At 43.4% G+C, this 12,676-nt stretch overlaps 3 protein-coding genes across 5 annotated transcripts in view; 2 read left to right on the top strand and 1 right to left on the bottom strand.

Moving 5' to 3' along the window:
* LOC115463370 (gastrula zinc finger protein XlCGF26.1-like) overlaps positions 1–12,676 on the bottom strand; it is a 952,960-nt gene that overhangs the window by 875,791 nt on the left and 64,493 nt on the right. The window lies entirely within an intron of this gene.
* LOC115463343 (oocyte zinc finger protein XlCOF6-like) overlaps positions 1–12,676 on the top strand; it is a 389,691-nt gene that overhangs the window by 212,575 nt on the left and 164,440 nt on the right. The gene's annotated exons all lie outside the window — the stretch shown is intronic.
* The window catches only part of LOC115463465 (gastrula zinc finger protein XlCGF57.1-like), a 30,574-nt gene continuing 21,453 nt past the window's right edge, over positions 3,556–12,676 (top strand). For 2 of the 3 annotated variants that reach the window (XM_030193987.1, XM_030193997.1), the window contains exons 1-3: positions 3,833–4,019; positions 8,849–8,975; positions 12,322–12,432. In XM_030193987.1, coding sequence (XP_030049847.1) covers positions 3,996–4,019; positions 8,849–8,975; positions 12,322–12,432 — 262 coding nt within the window. In that variant the 5' untranslated portion in view covers positions 3,833–3,995. Of the gene's footprint in view, positions 3,579–3,832; positions 4,020–8,848; positions 8,976–12,321; positions 12,433–12,676 lie in introns of those variants that run through there. The other variant, XM_030194006.1, reaches the window with a different exon arrangement.

Consider the following 12,676-nt stretch of genomic DNA (forward strand, 5'->3'; position numbering starts at 1 on the left):
ATCAATAGAAATCAAACAAAATAAAACATGGAAAGAAAATAAGATGATACCTTTTTTATTGGACATAACTTAATACATTTCTTGATTAGCTTTCGAAGGTTGCCCTTCTTCGTCAGATCATAAATAAGCAAATGTGCTAGCTGACAGTGTATATAAGTGAAAACATTCAAGCATTACTATGACAGTAAAATAGATACCATTGGAGATTCTACATGGAATGTTGCTACTATTGGAGATTCTACATGGAATGTTGCTATTCCACTAGCAACATTCCATGTAGAAGGCTGCGCAGGCTTCTGTTTCTGTGAGTCTGACGTCCTGCACGTACGTGCAGGTCGTCAGACTCACAGAAGCAGAAGCCTGCGCGGCCACATTGGTGATCTACAAGGGCCGACTTCTACATGGAATGTTGCTAGTGGAATAGCAACATTCCATGTAGAATCTATAGAAATCAAACAAAAAACATGGAAAAGAAAATAAGATGATACCTTTTTTATTGGACATAACTTAATACATTTCTTGATTAGCTTTCGAAGGTCGCCCTTCTTCCTCAGATCAGAAATAAGCAAATGTGCTAGCTGACAGTGTATATAAGTGAAAACATTCAAGCATTACTATGACAGTCTGACAGGGTGGGAGGATGGGAGTGGGTAGGAGGTATGCATGGGGATATCAAAGCATATCATTGATATTCTAACAGGATTCTAACTTTAAAACCATACAAGAACGTAAGATCTTTGAAGTCAGAATGATTGAATATTTTAACACCCAACAGAAAGGACTTAACAAGGACCTGGGGTTCCTAGCCCATTATAAACCATAAAGCTGTATGTCTCTGTTGATCACCCTCCCCTCCCCTATCCACACCCATCCTGTTAGAATATCAATGATATGCTTTGATGTCCCCATGCATACCTCTGACCCACCCCCATCCTCCCACCCTGTCAGACTGTCATAGTAATGCTTGAATGTTTTCACTTATATACACTGTCAGCTAGCACATTTGCTTATTTCCGATCTGAAGAAGAAGGGCAACCTTCGAAAGCTAATCAAGAAATGTATTAAGTTATGTCCAATAAAAAAGGTATCATCTTATTTTCTTTTTCCATGTTTTATTTTGTTTGATTTCTATAGATTCTACATGGAATGTTGCTATTCCACTAGCAACATTCCAGGTAGAAGTCGGCCCTTGCGGATCACCAATGTGGCCGCGCAGGCTTCTGCTTCTGTGAGTCTGACGTCCTGCACATACGTGCAGGACGTCAGACTCACAGAAACAGAAGCCTGCGCAGCCTTCTACATGGAATGTTGCTAGTGGAATAGCAACATTCCATGTAGAATCTCCAATAGTAGCAACATTCCATGTAGAATCTCCAATGGTATCTATTTTACTGTCATAGTCATGCTTGAATGTTTTCACTTATATACACTGTCAGCTAGCACATTTGCTTATTTCCGATCTGAGGAAGAAGGGCAACCTTCGAAAGCTAATCAAGAAATGTATTAAGTTATGTCCAATAAAAAAGGTATCATCTTATTTTCTTTTCCATGTTTTATTTTGTTTGATTTCTATAGATTCTACATGGAATGTTGCTATTCCACTAGCAACATTCCATGTAGAAGTCGGCCCTTGTAGATCACCAATTTGGCCGCGCAGGCTTCTGCTTCTGTGAGTCTGACGTCCTGCACATACGTGCAGGACGTCAGACTCACAGAAACAGAAGCCTGCGCAGCCTTCTACATGGAATGTTGCTAGTGGAATAGCAACATTCCATGTAGAATCTCCAATAGTAGCAATATTCCATGTAGAATCTCCAATAGTAGCAACATTCCATGTAGAAGTCGGCCCTTGCAGATCACCAATGTGGCCGCGCAGGCTTCTGCTTCTGTGAGTCTGACGTCCTGCACGTACGTGCAGGACGTCAGACTCACAGAAACAGAAGCCTGCGCAGCCTTCTACATGGAATGTTGCTAGTGGAATAGCAACATTCCATGTAGAATCTCCAATAGTAGCAACATTCCATGTAGAATCTCCAATGGTATCTATTTTACTGTCATAGTAATGCTTGAATGTTTTCACTTATATACACTGTCAGCTAGCACATTTGCTTATTTACGATCTGAGGAAGAAGGGCAACCTTCGAAAGCTAATCAAGAAATGTATTAAGTTATGTCCAATAAAAAAGGTATCATCTTATTTTCTTTTCCATGTTTTATTTTGTTTGATTTCTATTGATTACCTTTAGATTGTAAGCTCTCTTGAGCAGGGACTGTCCTTCTCCATGTTTAAACTTGTACAGCGCTGCGTAACCCTGGCAGCGCTATAGAAATGCTAAGTAGTAGTAGTAGTAGTAGTATAATAACGGAATAACTTTTCATAGTAATTTGTTATAAATCGTAATCATTGTGTCTTTGGAGGGGCTAGTTATAGGGACACCCTAGCACGTGTTATATTCGTGCAGAGATTTTTTTTTCTCCTGATAAAACATCATCATGTTATGAGAATCAGGTGCTCAACATTCAGAGTTTCTATCTATTTATTTATGACATTTATTATACCCCACATTAAACATGAATTACTATTGAAACCTGGGAGCATTTTAAATCTTTTTTTTTTTTTTTTCTGTGCCTAGATCAGAAGAAAAAGATGGTATGTGGGAACTGGCTCCTCTTGTAGATTGGAGGAGTAGCCTAGTGGTTAATGCAGCGGACTCTGATCCTGGGGAACTGGGTTTGATTCCCACTACAGCTCCTTGTGACTCTGGCAAGTCACTTAACCCTCCATTGTTCCATTCCCTATCTCTATTAATACTTTATTAAGTGTATTTTTATAATATAGAGACAGGGAATGGAACAATGGAGGGTTAAGTGACTTGCCCCCCAGAGTCACACAGCGCTGCAGTGGGAACAGTGGCGTAGCCACAGGTGGGCCTGGGTGGGCTCAGGCCCACCTAACAGTAGCACATGTTTAGGTAGCTGGTGGGGATCCCAAGCTCCACCAGCTGAAAACTTCCCCCTGATGCTAACAAAAATGCTGCTCTCCATGATACTGGCAACTGCGTATGCTCAGTTTTCAGCACATGCCTACTGCAGACTGCCAAGGTGGAGAGAAGCATTTTCCCACCAGCTGAGATATTTTTTGGGTGGGAGGGGGAGAACACTTGGTGCCCACCCACGTCTTGCCTAGGTCCACCCAAAATCTACTGTCTGGCTACGCCCCTGATGTGGGAATCAAATAAATAAATAAATCTTTATAACACCAGTTTTCCCAAGGCAGATTACAACAGTTAAGATGAACCCATCTGGAAACAGGATATCCTCGCTGAAATCTGGCCATCTGTATTGTATAGAAGAACGGTGAAGAAAAATGAGCACAAACTACAAAGTTTATAATTGCTGTTTCTACCAGTTACAATAACTTTTGAAGCTGTTTTAGTGATATTCAATTGCTATTTCTTTCCTCCTCCACCTTTTAAGGCACAGCCTATCCAACTGAAACAGTTTTAGCCTTGTTACAGATAGACTAGCGCTATAGAAATGATTTATAGTAGTAGTAACGGGGATGCAGCAGCTCATAGGTTTGCTTGCTTTGTTTTGAGTGAATGGCAATGACGGCTGCGCGGGGGAGTGGAAACAGAGATTAACCAAATTGGCTTCCTTGTTTACAGTGGACTAGATAGGCTCATTTCCACTCCTGTCTACTACAAGCAAGTTCCTGTGTCTCTCAGCAAGCTCAGGTGACCCAAACAGGTCGGCTCCTCTATGACGTCATCAGTCTGTGCCCAACAGGAGGTGGAGTCTTTTTTTTCTTTTTCTTTCATCCATCCTTTTATTTGCATATCAACCAGAAATCTCCAGCCACAGATCTCAGCTTTTATTCTTCTTTCACCTCCCCCCAGCACTGTACAGGACAGAATCTCAGATACTTCCCTGCAGCCAGAATAAGAGTCTCTAATTCATTTCTAACCCTGTAAACAACAAAAGCCAAGAAGAAAATGCCTGCTGGAGCTTCTGCTCAGGTAGGGGATTGCCCCCAACTTCCTGCTCTCTGCAAACACTGTTGTAGCTTTATAATCTGGGATTCTGTAGAGTTAGGATTTTTCCCAGGCGGACATGCAGTTCAGGAATAGAACTTTGGGATCCTCCTGAGGGGAAAGAGAGAGAGTATGTGTGAGGTGTCATGTGGGGATACAGAATATAGAAAGCAGAAGGTTGTTTAGAGCAGTGGTTCCCGAACTTTCATCCTGGAGGCACCCCGGCCAGTCAGGTTTTCAGGATATCCGCAATTAATATTCATGAGAGAGATCTGCATGCACTGCCTCCACTGCATGCAAATCTATCTCATGAATATTCGTTATGGATATCCTGAAAACCTGACTGGCCGGGGTGCCTCCAGGATGAAAGTTCGGGAACCACTCTTCACCTGTATCTTCATTTCTTTCTACGTTGTAGGTTCTCTTTAAACTCACTCCCTCTCCCCTATCCAGGTGTGTCCTCACGTTCTTCAGCCAGGAACTGACTTAAACTGTGGCCGCTGCTCTTCTGTGCTGGGGGTAGGCCATTTCTTTCCTTGCCACAGGGCTTGGGATCCCTGCAGCACACTGAGCACATAGCAGTAATCGCCATCATAAAAGGGCCATTTCTTCCTACCATCCTACATGCATGCAGTGCTTTCCACTGTGGATATGCAAAGCATTTGAGGGGAGAGGGCTATCCTATAAAGCAGTGCTTCTGAACCCAGGTTTTCAGGATATATTCATAATGAATATGGATGAAATAGATTTGCATGCACTGTCTCCTTGATATTGTATTGTTATTATTTATTATTAGGATGTATTTACCACCTTTTCGAAGGAATTAACTCAAGGCGGTGTACAGTAAGAATGGATCACACATGAGCAATAGACAATTACAGCAGTAAAAAATATTCAAAAAACAATACAAAGTATGACGTGGAGGGGCATAATCGAACGAAAACGTCTATCTCCATGGACGTTTATCTCCGAGAACGGGTCCGTGAAGGGGCGGACCGAACCGTATTTTCGAAAAAAATAGACGTCCATGTTTTATTCGACAATTTGTGAGCTGGGCGTTTTTGTTTTTCAGCGATAATGGAAAATGAAAGCGCCCAGCTCAAAAACGAATAAATCCAAGGCATTTGTTCGTGGGAGGGGCCAGGAGTCGTAGTGCACTGGTCCCCCTCACATGCCAGGACACCAACCGGGCACCCTAGGGGGCACTTTTACAAAAACAAAAAAAAAAGGTAAAAGAGCTCCCAGGTGCATAGCACCCTTCCCTTGTGTGTTGAGCCCCCCAAATTCCCCTCAAACCCACTGCCCACAAGTCTACACCATTACTATAGCCCTAAGGGGTGAAGGGGGGCACCTACATGTGGGTACAGTGGGTTTGGGGGGTTGGACGACTAATAAGCATTAAGCAGCACAATTGTAACAGGTAGGGGGGGATGGGCCTGGGTCCACCTGCCTGAAGTCCACTGCACCCCCTAACAACTGCTCCAGGGACCTGCATACTGCTGCCAGGGAGGTGGGTATGACATTTGATGGTGAAAATAAAAAGTTGTGAAACATCATTTTTTTTGTGGTGGGAGGGGGTTAGTGACCACTGGGGGAGTCAGGGGAGGTCATCCCCGATTCCCTCTGGTGGTAATCTGGTCATTTAGGGCACTTTTTGGGGCCTTATTCGTGAAAAAACAGGGTCCAGGAAAAGTGCCCTAAATTCTAGCTACAAACGCATACTTTTTTTCCATTATCGGCGAAAGGCGCCCATCTCTGTTCGGGTGATAACCATGCCCCAGTCCCGCCTTCACCACGCCTCCGACACGCCCCCGTCAACTTTGTACGCTTCCGCGACGGAGTGCAGTTGAAAACGTCCAAGTTCGGCTTTCAATTATACCGCGTTATTCGTTTTTGTGAGATAAACGTCCATCTCCCGATTTAGGTCGGAACTTGGGCGTTTTTCTCGTTCGATTATAAGCAGGATAGTATACTACTTGCAATGTCAACACAATACGTAATAGAACATTTGAATTGAAAGTGAAGAGTAAAGCAAAGATGGAACATATAGATGGGTAAGAGAGTAAGAAGAGTTCGAAAGTAAGGAGACTGATTTAAAGAAAGTTGCACATGAGGTAAGAGAGATGGTTAAATATGATCTCAGCTAGGGTAGGAGTGGATAAACATTGAATAAGTTAACATTCAGATCCAAGGACAGCAATCTTCTTCTTTACTACTACCACTTATCATTTCTATAGCGCTACTAGACGTACGCAGCGCTGTCCGCCTCAGCGTTCAGTATCAAAGAAACACTCGGGGGTCTTTTACTAAGCCACAATTATTTAGGATTTGATATATAACTCTATCTCGTGCATATTCATTGTGGATATCCTGAAAACCTGATAGGACAAGGTGTACTTCGAGGACTGGGTTGAGAAGCACTGCTTTGAAGGACCATAGGTGATAGTGTTCCTTTTACAGTGCTAGGCAATGTGCCTAAGATTTAGGGACAATCACTTATGTCAGTTATAGAACTGATGTAAATGTTAGTGTAGCAGGAATACGCATAACTTACAGAATTTACCCTAAAGTTATGCGCTAGGATGCTGCACCTTAAGCACGAATTCTGTGCATAATTGCTGTTACAGAATGCTAGTGTAAATCGGCATTTATATGCTAACATTTAAGCATGGCCCCTTAATCCACGTCAATGGTCGGTGTAAATTTTCACGACTAAATTTGTGCGTGTAACCGACACGATTGCTAGAAGCTTAGCTTGTAAATGTTTGGTCACCACATCTCAAAAAAGATATAACAGAATTAGAAAAGGTACAGTGAAGGGCGACCAAAATGATAGGAGGGGATGGGACAACTTCCCTATGAGGAAAGGCTAAAGCAGCTGGGGCTCTTCAGCTTGGAGGAGAGACGGCTGAGGGGAGATATAAAATACTGTGTGGAGTGGAACGGGTAGACATGAATCGATTGTTTACTCTTTCCAAAAGTACTAGGACTAGGGGGCATGCAATGAAGTTACTAAGTAGTAAATTTAAAACAAATCAGAGAGAATGTTTCTTCACTCATAAGTACATAAGTATTGCCATACCGGGAAAGACCAAAGGTCCATCGAGCCCAGCATCCTGTTTCCAACAGTGGCCAATCCAGGTCACAAATACCCGGCAAGATCCCCAAAAAGTACAAAACATTTTATACTGCTTATCCCAGAAATAGTGGATTTTCCCCAAGTCCATTTAATAACGGTCTATGGACTTTTCCTTTAGGAAGCTGTCCAAACCTTTTTTAAACTCTGCTAAGCTAACCGCCTTTACCACATTCTCTGGCATTTATATTATGTATGTAGTGCCTGTATTCCTTTTTTTTTTTTTTTTTTTAAATGAAGGTCTTTATTTTTAAGTTAAACAGTCAAATGTTGCAGAACAACTCAGAGCTGCAAAAGTACAATCAACAAGCAATGATTTACACCTTAGAAAGATATCATATGAAGCAGTGCTCTACAATTAAACAATAAATACTCTATATTTACCTTAGCAATATGAACCTTCAGTTTTAATGTTTTACAATACAAGTTTTAAAGTGTTCCCCTCCACCTTAACAAATGCTAACCTCTTCCCCCCCCCCCTAAGTATAATTCCAATGTTCTATATCTGAAGCACAATGCACTGTTAAAATGAACAGGAGGAAATATTTTTGTACTCAGCGAATAATTAAGCTCTGGAACTTGTTGCCGGAGGATGTGGTAACAGTGGTTAGTGTATCCGGGTTTAAAAGAAGTTTGGACAAGTTCCTGGAGGAAAAGTCCATGGTCTGTTATTGAAATGAACATAGGGAAAGCCACTGCTTGCCCTGGGATTGGTAACGTGGAATGGTGCTATTAATTGTGCTTCTTCAACTGGGCAACCAAGACTAAATATCTCATACAAATTAACTAGTTACAGGTAATCAATGTATTAATTATTAATTTCACACAAAAAAAACATTTTTATTTTTGTATATATTTAATATTTGTCTATAGAATACCAAGGTTAGAACAGAGGCATCAGGAAGTATTTTTTCACGGAGAGGGTGGTGGATGCTTGGAATGCCCTCCCGCGGGAGGTGGTGGAGATGAAAACGGTAACGGAATTCAAACATGCGTGGGATGTGCATAAAGGAATCCTGTGCAGCAGGAATGGATCCTCAGAAGCTTAGCCGAAATTGGGTGGCGGAGCAGGTGGGGGGAAGAGGGGTTGGTGGTTGGGAGACTAGGATAGGGGAGGGCAGACTTATACGGTCTGTACCAGAGCCGGTGATGGGAGACGGGACTGGTGGTTGGGAGGCGGGAAATACTGCTGGGCAGACTTATACGGTCTGTGCCCTGAAAAGGACAGGTACAAATTCAAGATATGAGTTTATCTTGGGCAGACTAGATGGACCATGCAGGTCTTTTTCTGCCGTCATCTACTATGTTACTATGTAACTGTTGCATAGGCTGTGAGATCTCTTATGACGCACAGCCATTCCAGATCTGCAGCTCTCTTAAACTTCTTAATCATTTGTCTCTGATACTAACACCTGTCATTACATTAAAAAAAACAACAACCTTTAATATACTTAGAGGCATATTTTCAAAGCACTTTGGGAGGCTAAGTTCCATAGGTTTCTATGGAACTTTGGGAGGCTAAGTGCTTTGAAAATATGCCTCTTAATATACCAACAGGACCCCAGTACTTAACTGACATAGAAAGTCACAGCACTGAAAACACTTGAGCCTCTATTAAAGGGGTTTTTTGTTTGTTTGTTTTTATTTTTTTTTATGTGTTTTTTGGTTTGTGTTTCAGGTGCGGGTAACATTTGAGGACATCACTGTCTCTTTCTCCCAGGAGGAGTGGGAGTATTTAGATGAAGGGCAGAAGGAGCTTTACAGGGAGGTGATGAAGGAGAATTATCAGACTCTGATCTCGCTAGGTAAGGATTGCATTATGTGTATATTTAGCAGACAAAGCATCTGATTTATTAAAAGTAACCGGGAATATTTTTTTCTGGACCACCACTACCACACCAGAAACTTCCAGCTATGAACAGGAAACTCTCTCAGCCCCGATCTCTATCTTAAGATGACAGTGAGAAGGTCAGGGATGAAGAAACGTAAGACCACCCTGTGTGTCCTACGTGTTGCTGCCCCTTTAAATCAGAGGCAAATCCTTTTCTAGTTCTGGCAACAGGGCTGCAAACCAGTGAGAGAGCAGCGGAAATGCTCAGGATCTGGTTGCACGGAGCGCCCTGTTTGCTTTTCGTTTTCTTTTCGCTGACTACAAACATTATTTCAAGTGGACATTCAGTGCAATTTAAGAGCCTCCTGAGGCAGGCCTCATTGGCCAAAACACAGCTGTGTCGAGTCTCCTTTGCTTTACAGTAAACATTTTGAGCACCTGGAGCATCGTCTGCTGATTTTGGAGTCATCTTCGCTGTTGTGTCCGCCATTTGAAGCTGTATTAGGTGCGCTTAGTCTGTAATGCGGCTTAGTAAAAAGACCTCAATGTGCACTAGGCATTATTCTACAAGGTACTGCCTAACTACAAAGGGGGCCGTGGATGGGTCTCCCAGTTCCACAAGCACTTCATAGACTATTATAAATTAGGCCTCGCCACTTGGCTGACATGGCATAGGAACACACACCTAAACATGGGCGAACCAATGGCAACTTACACTAGTATTCTATGTCAGAATCTGTCTGGCGAGTAGGGTGTTATACAGTGGGGGAAATAAGTATTTGATCCCTTGCTGATTTTGTAAGTTTGCCCACTGACAAAGACATGAGCAGCCCATAATTGAAGGGTAGGTTATTGGTAACAGTGAGAGATAGCACATCACAAATTAAATCCGGAAAATCACATTGTGGAAAGTATATGAATTTATTTGCATTCTGCAGAGGGAAATAAGTATTTGATCCCCCACCAACCAGTAAGAGATCTGGCCCCTACAGACCAGGTAGATGCTCCAAATCAACTCGTTACCTGCATGACAGACAGCTGTCGGCAATGGTCACCTGTATGAAAGACACCTGTCCACAGACTCAGTGAATCAGTCAGACTCTAACCTCTACAAAATGGCCAAGAGCAAGGAGCTGTCTAAGGATGTCAGGGACAAGATCATACACCTGCACAAGGCTGGAATGGGCTACAAAACCATCAGTAAGACGCTGGGCGAGAAGGAGACAACTGTTGGTGCCATAGTAAGAAAATGGAAGAAGTACAAAATGACTGTCAATCGACAAAGATCTGGGGCTCCACGCAAAATCTCACCTCGTGGGGTATCCTTGATCATGAGGAAGGTTAGAAACCCAGCCTACAACTACAAGGGGGGAACTTGTCAATGATCTCAAGGCAGCTGGGACCACTGTCACCACGAAAACCATTGGTAACACATTACGACATAATGGATTGCAATCCTGCAGTGCCCGCAAGGTCCCCCTGCTCCGGAAGGCACATGTGACGGCCCGTCTGAAGTTTGCCAGTGAACACCTGGATGATGCCGAGAGTGATTGGGAGAAGGTGCTGTGGTCAGATGAGACAAAAATTGAGCTCTTTGGCATGAACTCAACTCGCCGTGTTTGGAGGAAGAGAAATGCTGCCTATGACCCAAAGAACACCGTCCCCACTGTCAAGCATGAAGGTGGAAATGTTATGTTTTGGGGGTGTTTCTCTGCTAAGGGCACAGGACTACTTCACCGCATCAATGGGAGAATGGATGGGGCCATGTACCGTACAATTCTGAGTGACAACCTCCTTCCCTCCGCCAGGGCCTTAAAAATGGGTCGTGGCTGGGTCTTCCAGCACGACAATGACCCAAAACATACAGCCAAGGCAACAAAGGAGTGGCTCAGGAAGAAGCACATTAGGGTCATGGAGTGGCCTAGCCAGTCACCAGACCTTAATCCCATTGAAAACTTATGGAGGGAGCTGAAGCTGCGAGTTGCCAAGCGACAGCCCAGAACTCTTAATGATTTAGAGATGATCTGCAAAGAGGAGTGGACCAAAATTCCTCCTGACATGTGTGCAAACCTCATCATCAACTACAGAAGACGTCTGACCGCTGTGCTTGCCAACAAGGGTTTTGCCACCAAGTATTAGGTCTTGTTTGCCAGAGGGATTAAATACTTATTTCCCTCTGCAGAATGCAAATAAATTCATATACTTTCCACAATGTGATTTTCCGGATTTAATTTGTGATGTGCTATCTCTCACTGTTACCAATAACCTACCCTTCAATTATGGGCTGCTCATGTCTTTGTCAGTGGGCAAACTTACAAAATCAGCAAGGGATCAAATACTTATTTCCCCCACTGTATATATACTAATGGAACCATGGCCGTTTCCTCAACAATGACACGGGCCATAGGAAAGCTGTCATGTAAGCTTTTTTTCTCTCTCTCCCCTGCCCTCCCCTCCATGTCCAGCGGTTTTCCTCTTCCCTGCCCTTCCATCCGTGTCCCGCGATTCTCTCCTCTACTGTCCTCCCATCCCATCCATGTCCATCAATTCTCCTCTGCCCTGCCCTCCTCTTCCTCCCTCCCTCTCCTCGATGTCCTGCGATTCTCTCTACTGCCCCCTCCCTCCCTCTCTCCCTCCCCTCGTAATTCTCTCCTGAATGCTCTCTGGCTGGCTGGTGCTGGCTTCTCTTCCCTCTCACTGTTCCGCCCTCTGACATCATTACGTTTTGACGCGAGGGCGGGGCAATCAGTGGTTATGGATGTTACAAACCCAGGCATCCAGACATAGAACGTTGGGAGTGCAAATTATTATATAGGATATATATATATATATATATATATATATATATGGAATGTTGCTATTCCACTAGCAACATTCCATGTAGAAGGCTGCACAGGCTTCTGTTTCTGTGAGTCTGACGTCCTGCACATATGTGCAGGACGTCAGACTCACAGAAGCAGAAGCCTGCGCGGCCACATTGGTGATCTGCAAGGGCCGACTTCTAGTGGAATAGCAACATTCCATGTAGAATCTCAAATAGTAGCAACAGTGGAGGAGTGGCCTAGTGGTTAGGGTGGTGGACTTTGGTCCTGAGGAACTGAGTTCGATTCCCACTTCAGGCACAGGCAGCTCCTTGTGACTCTGGGCAAGTCACTTAACCCTCCATTGCCCCATGTAAGCCGCATTGAGCCTGCCATGAGTGGGAAAGCGCGGGGTACAAATGTAACAATCAGTGTTATATGCTGCTCCCCTAAAAGTGGATGTGCTTTCTGTGAATGTAAGAGAAGGTTAGCTGAATTTGCATTTCTTCCTGGAAACAGGTTATGAAAAGATCAATCCTGAAATATTATCAAATATTAAACAAGAGGAAGAGTCATATGTCCAGGATCCCCAGGAGTCAGGAGAGAGAGAAGTTACTCACTTATACCCAAGTAAGTAATATTACGTACTGTACAGAGAAATAGGAGATGTTAGACAGTACCTGTGGGTAATAAATATTGCACGCACACACACAGTGGATCCAAAAAAGTCCTCTCACAGATGGTGTTTTCCTAAACAAGGTCTTTATTTCAAATTAATAGGACTGACCCGACACGAGTCGTGTTTTGGCCGTAAAGGCCTGCGTCAGGGGTCTACAAATCTCCAATAAAGAAATAATCTTGCAGAATGAATAAA

Source organism: Microcaecilia unicolor, chromosome 1, assembly GCF_901765095.1.
Source record: "Microcaecilia unicolor chromosome 1, aMicUni1.1, whole genome shotgun sequence".
NCBI lineage: Eukaryota > Metazoa > Chordata > Amphibia > Gymnophiona > Siphonopidae > Microcaecilia > Microcaecilia unicolor.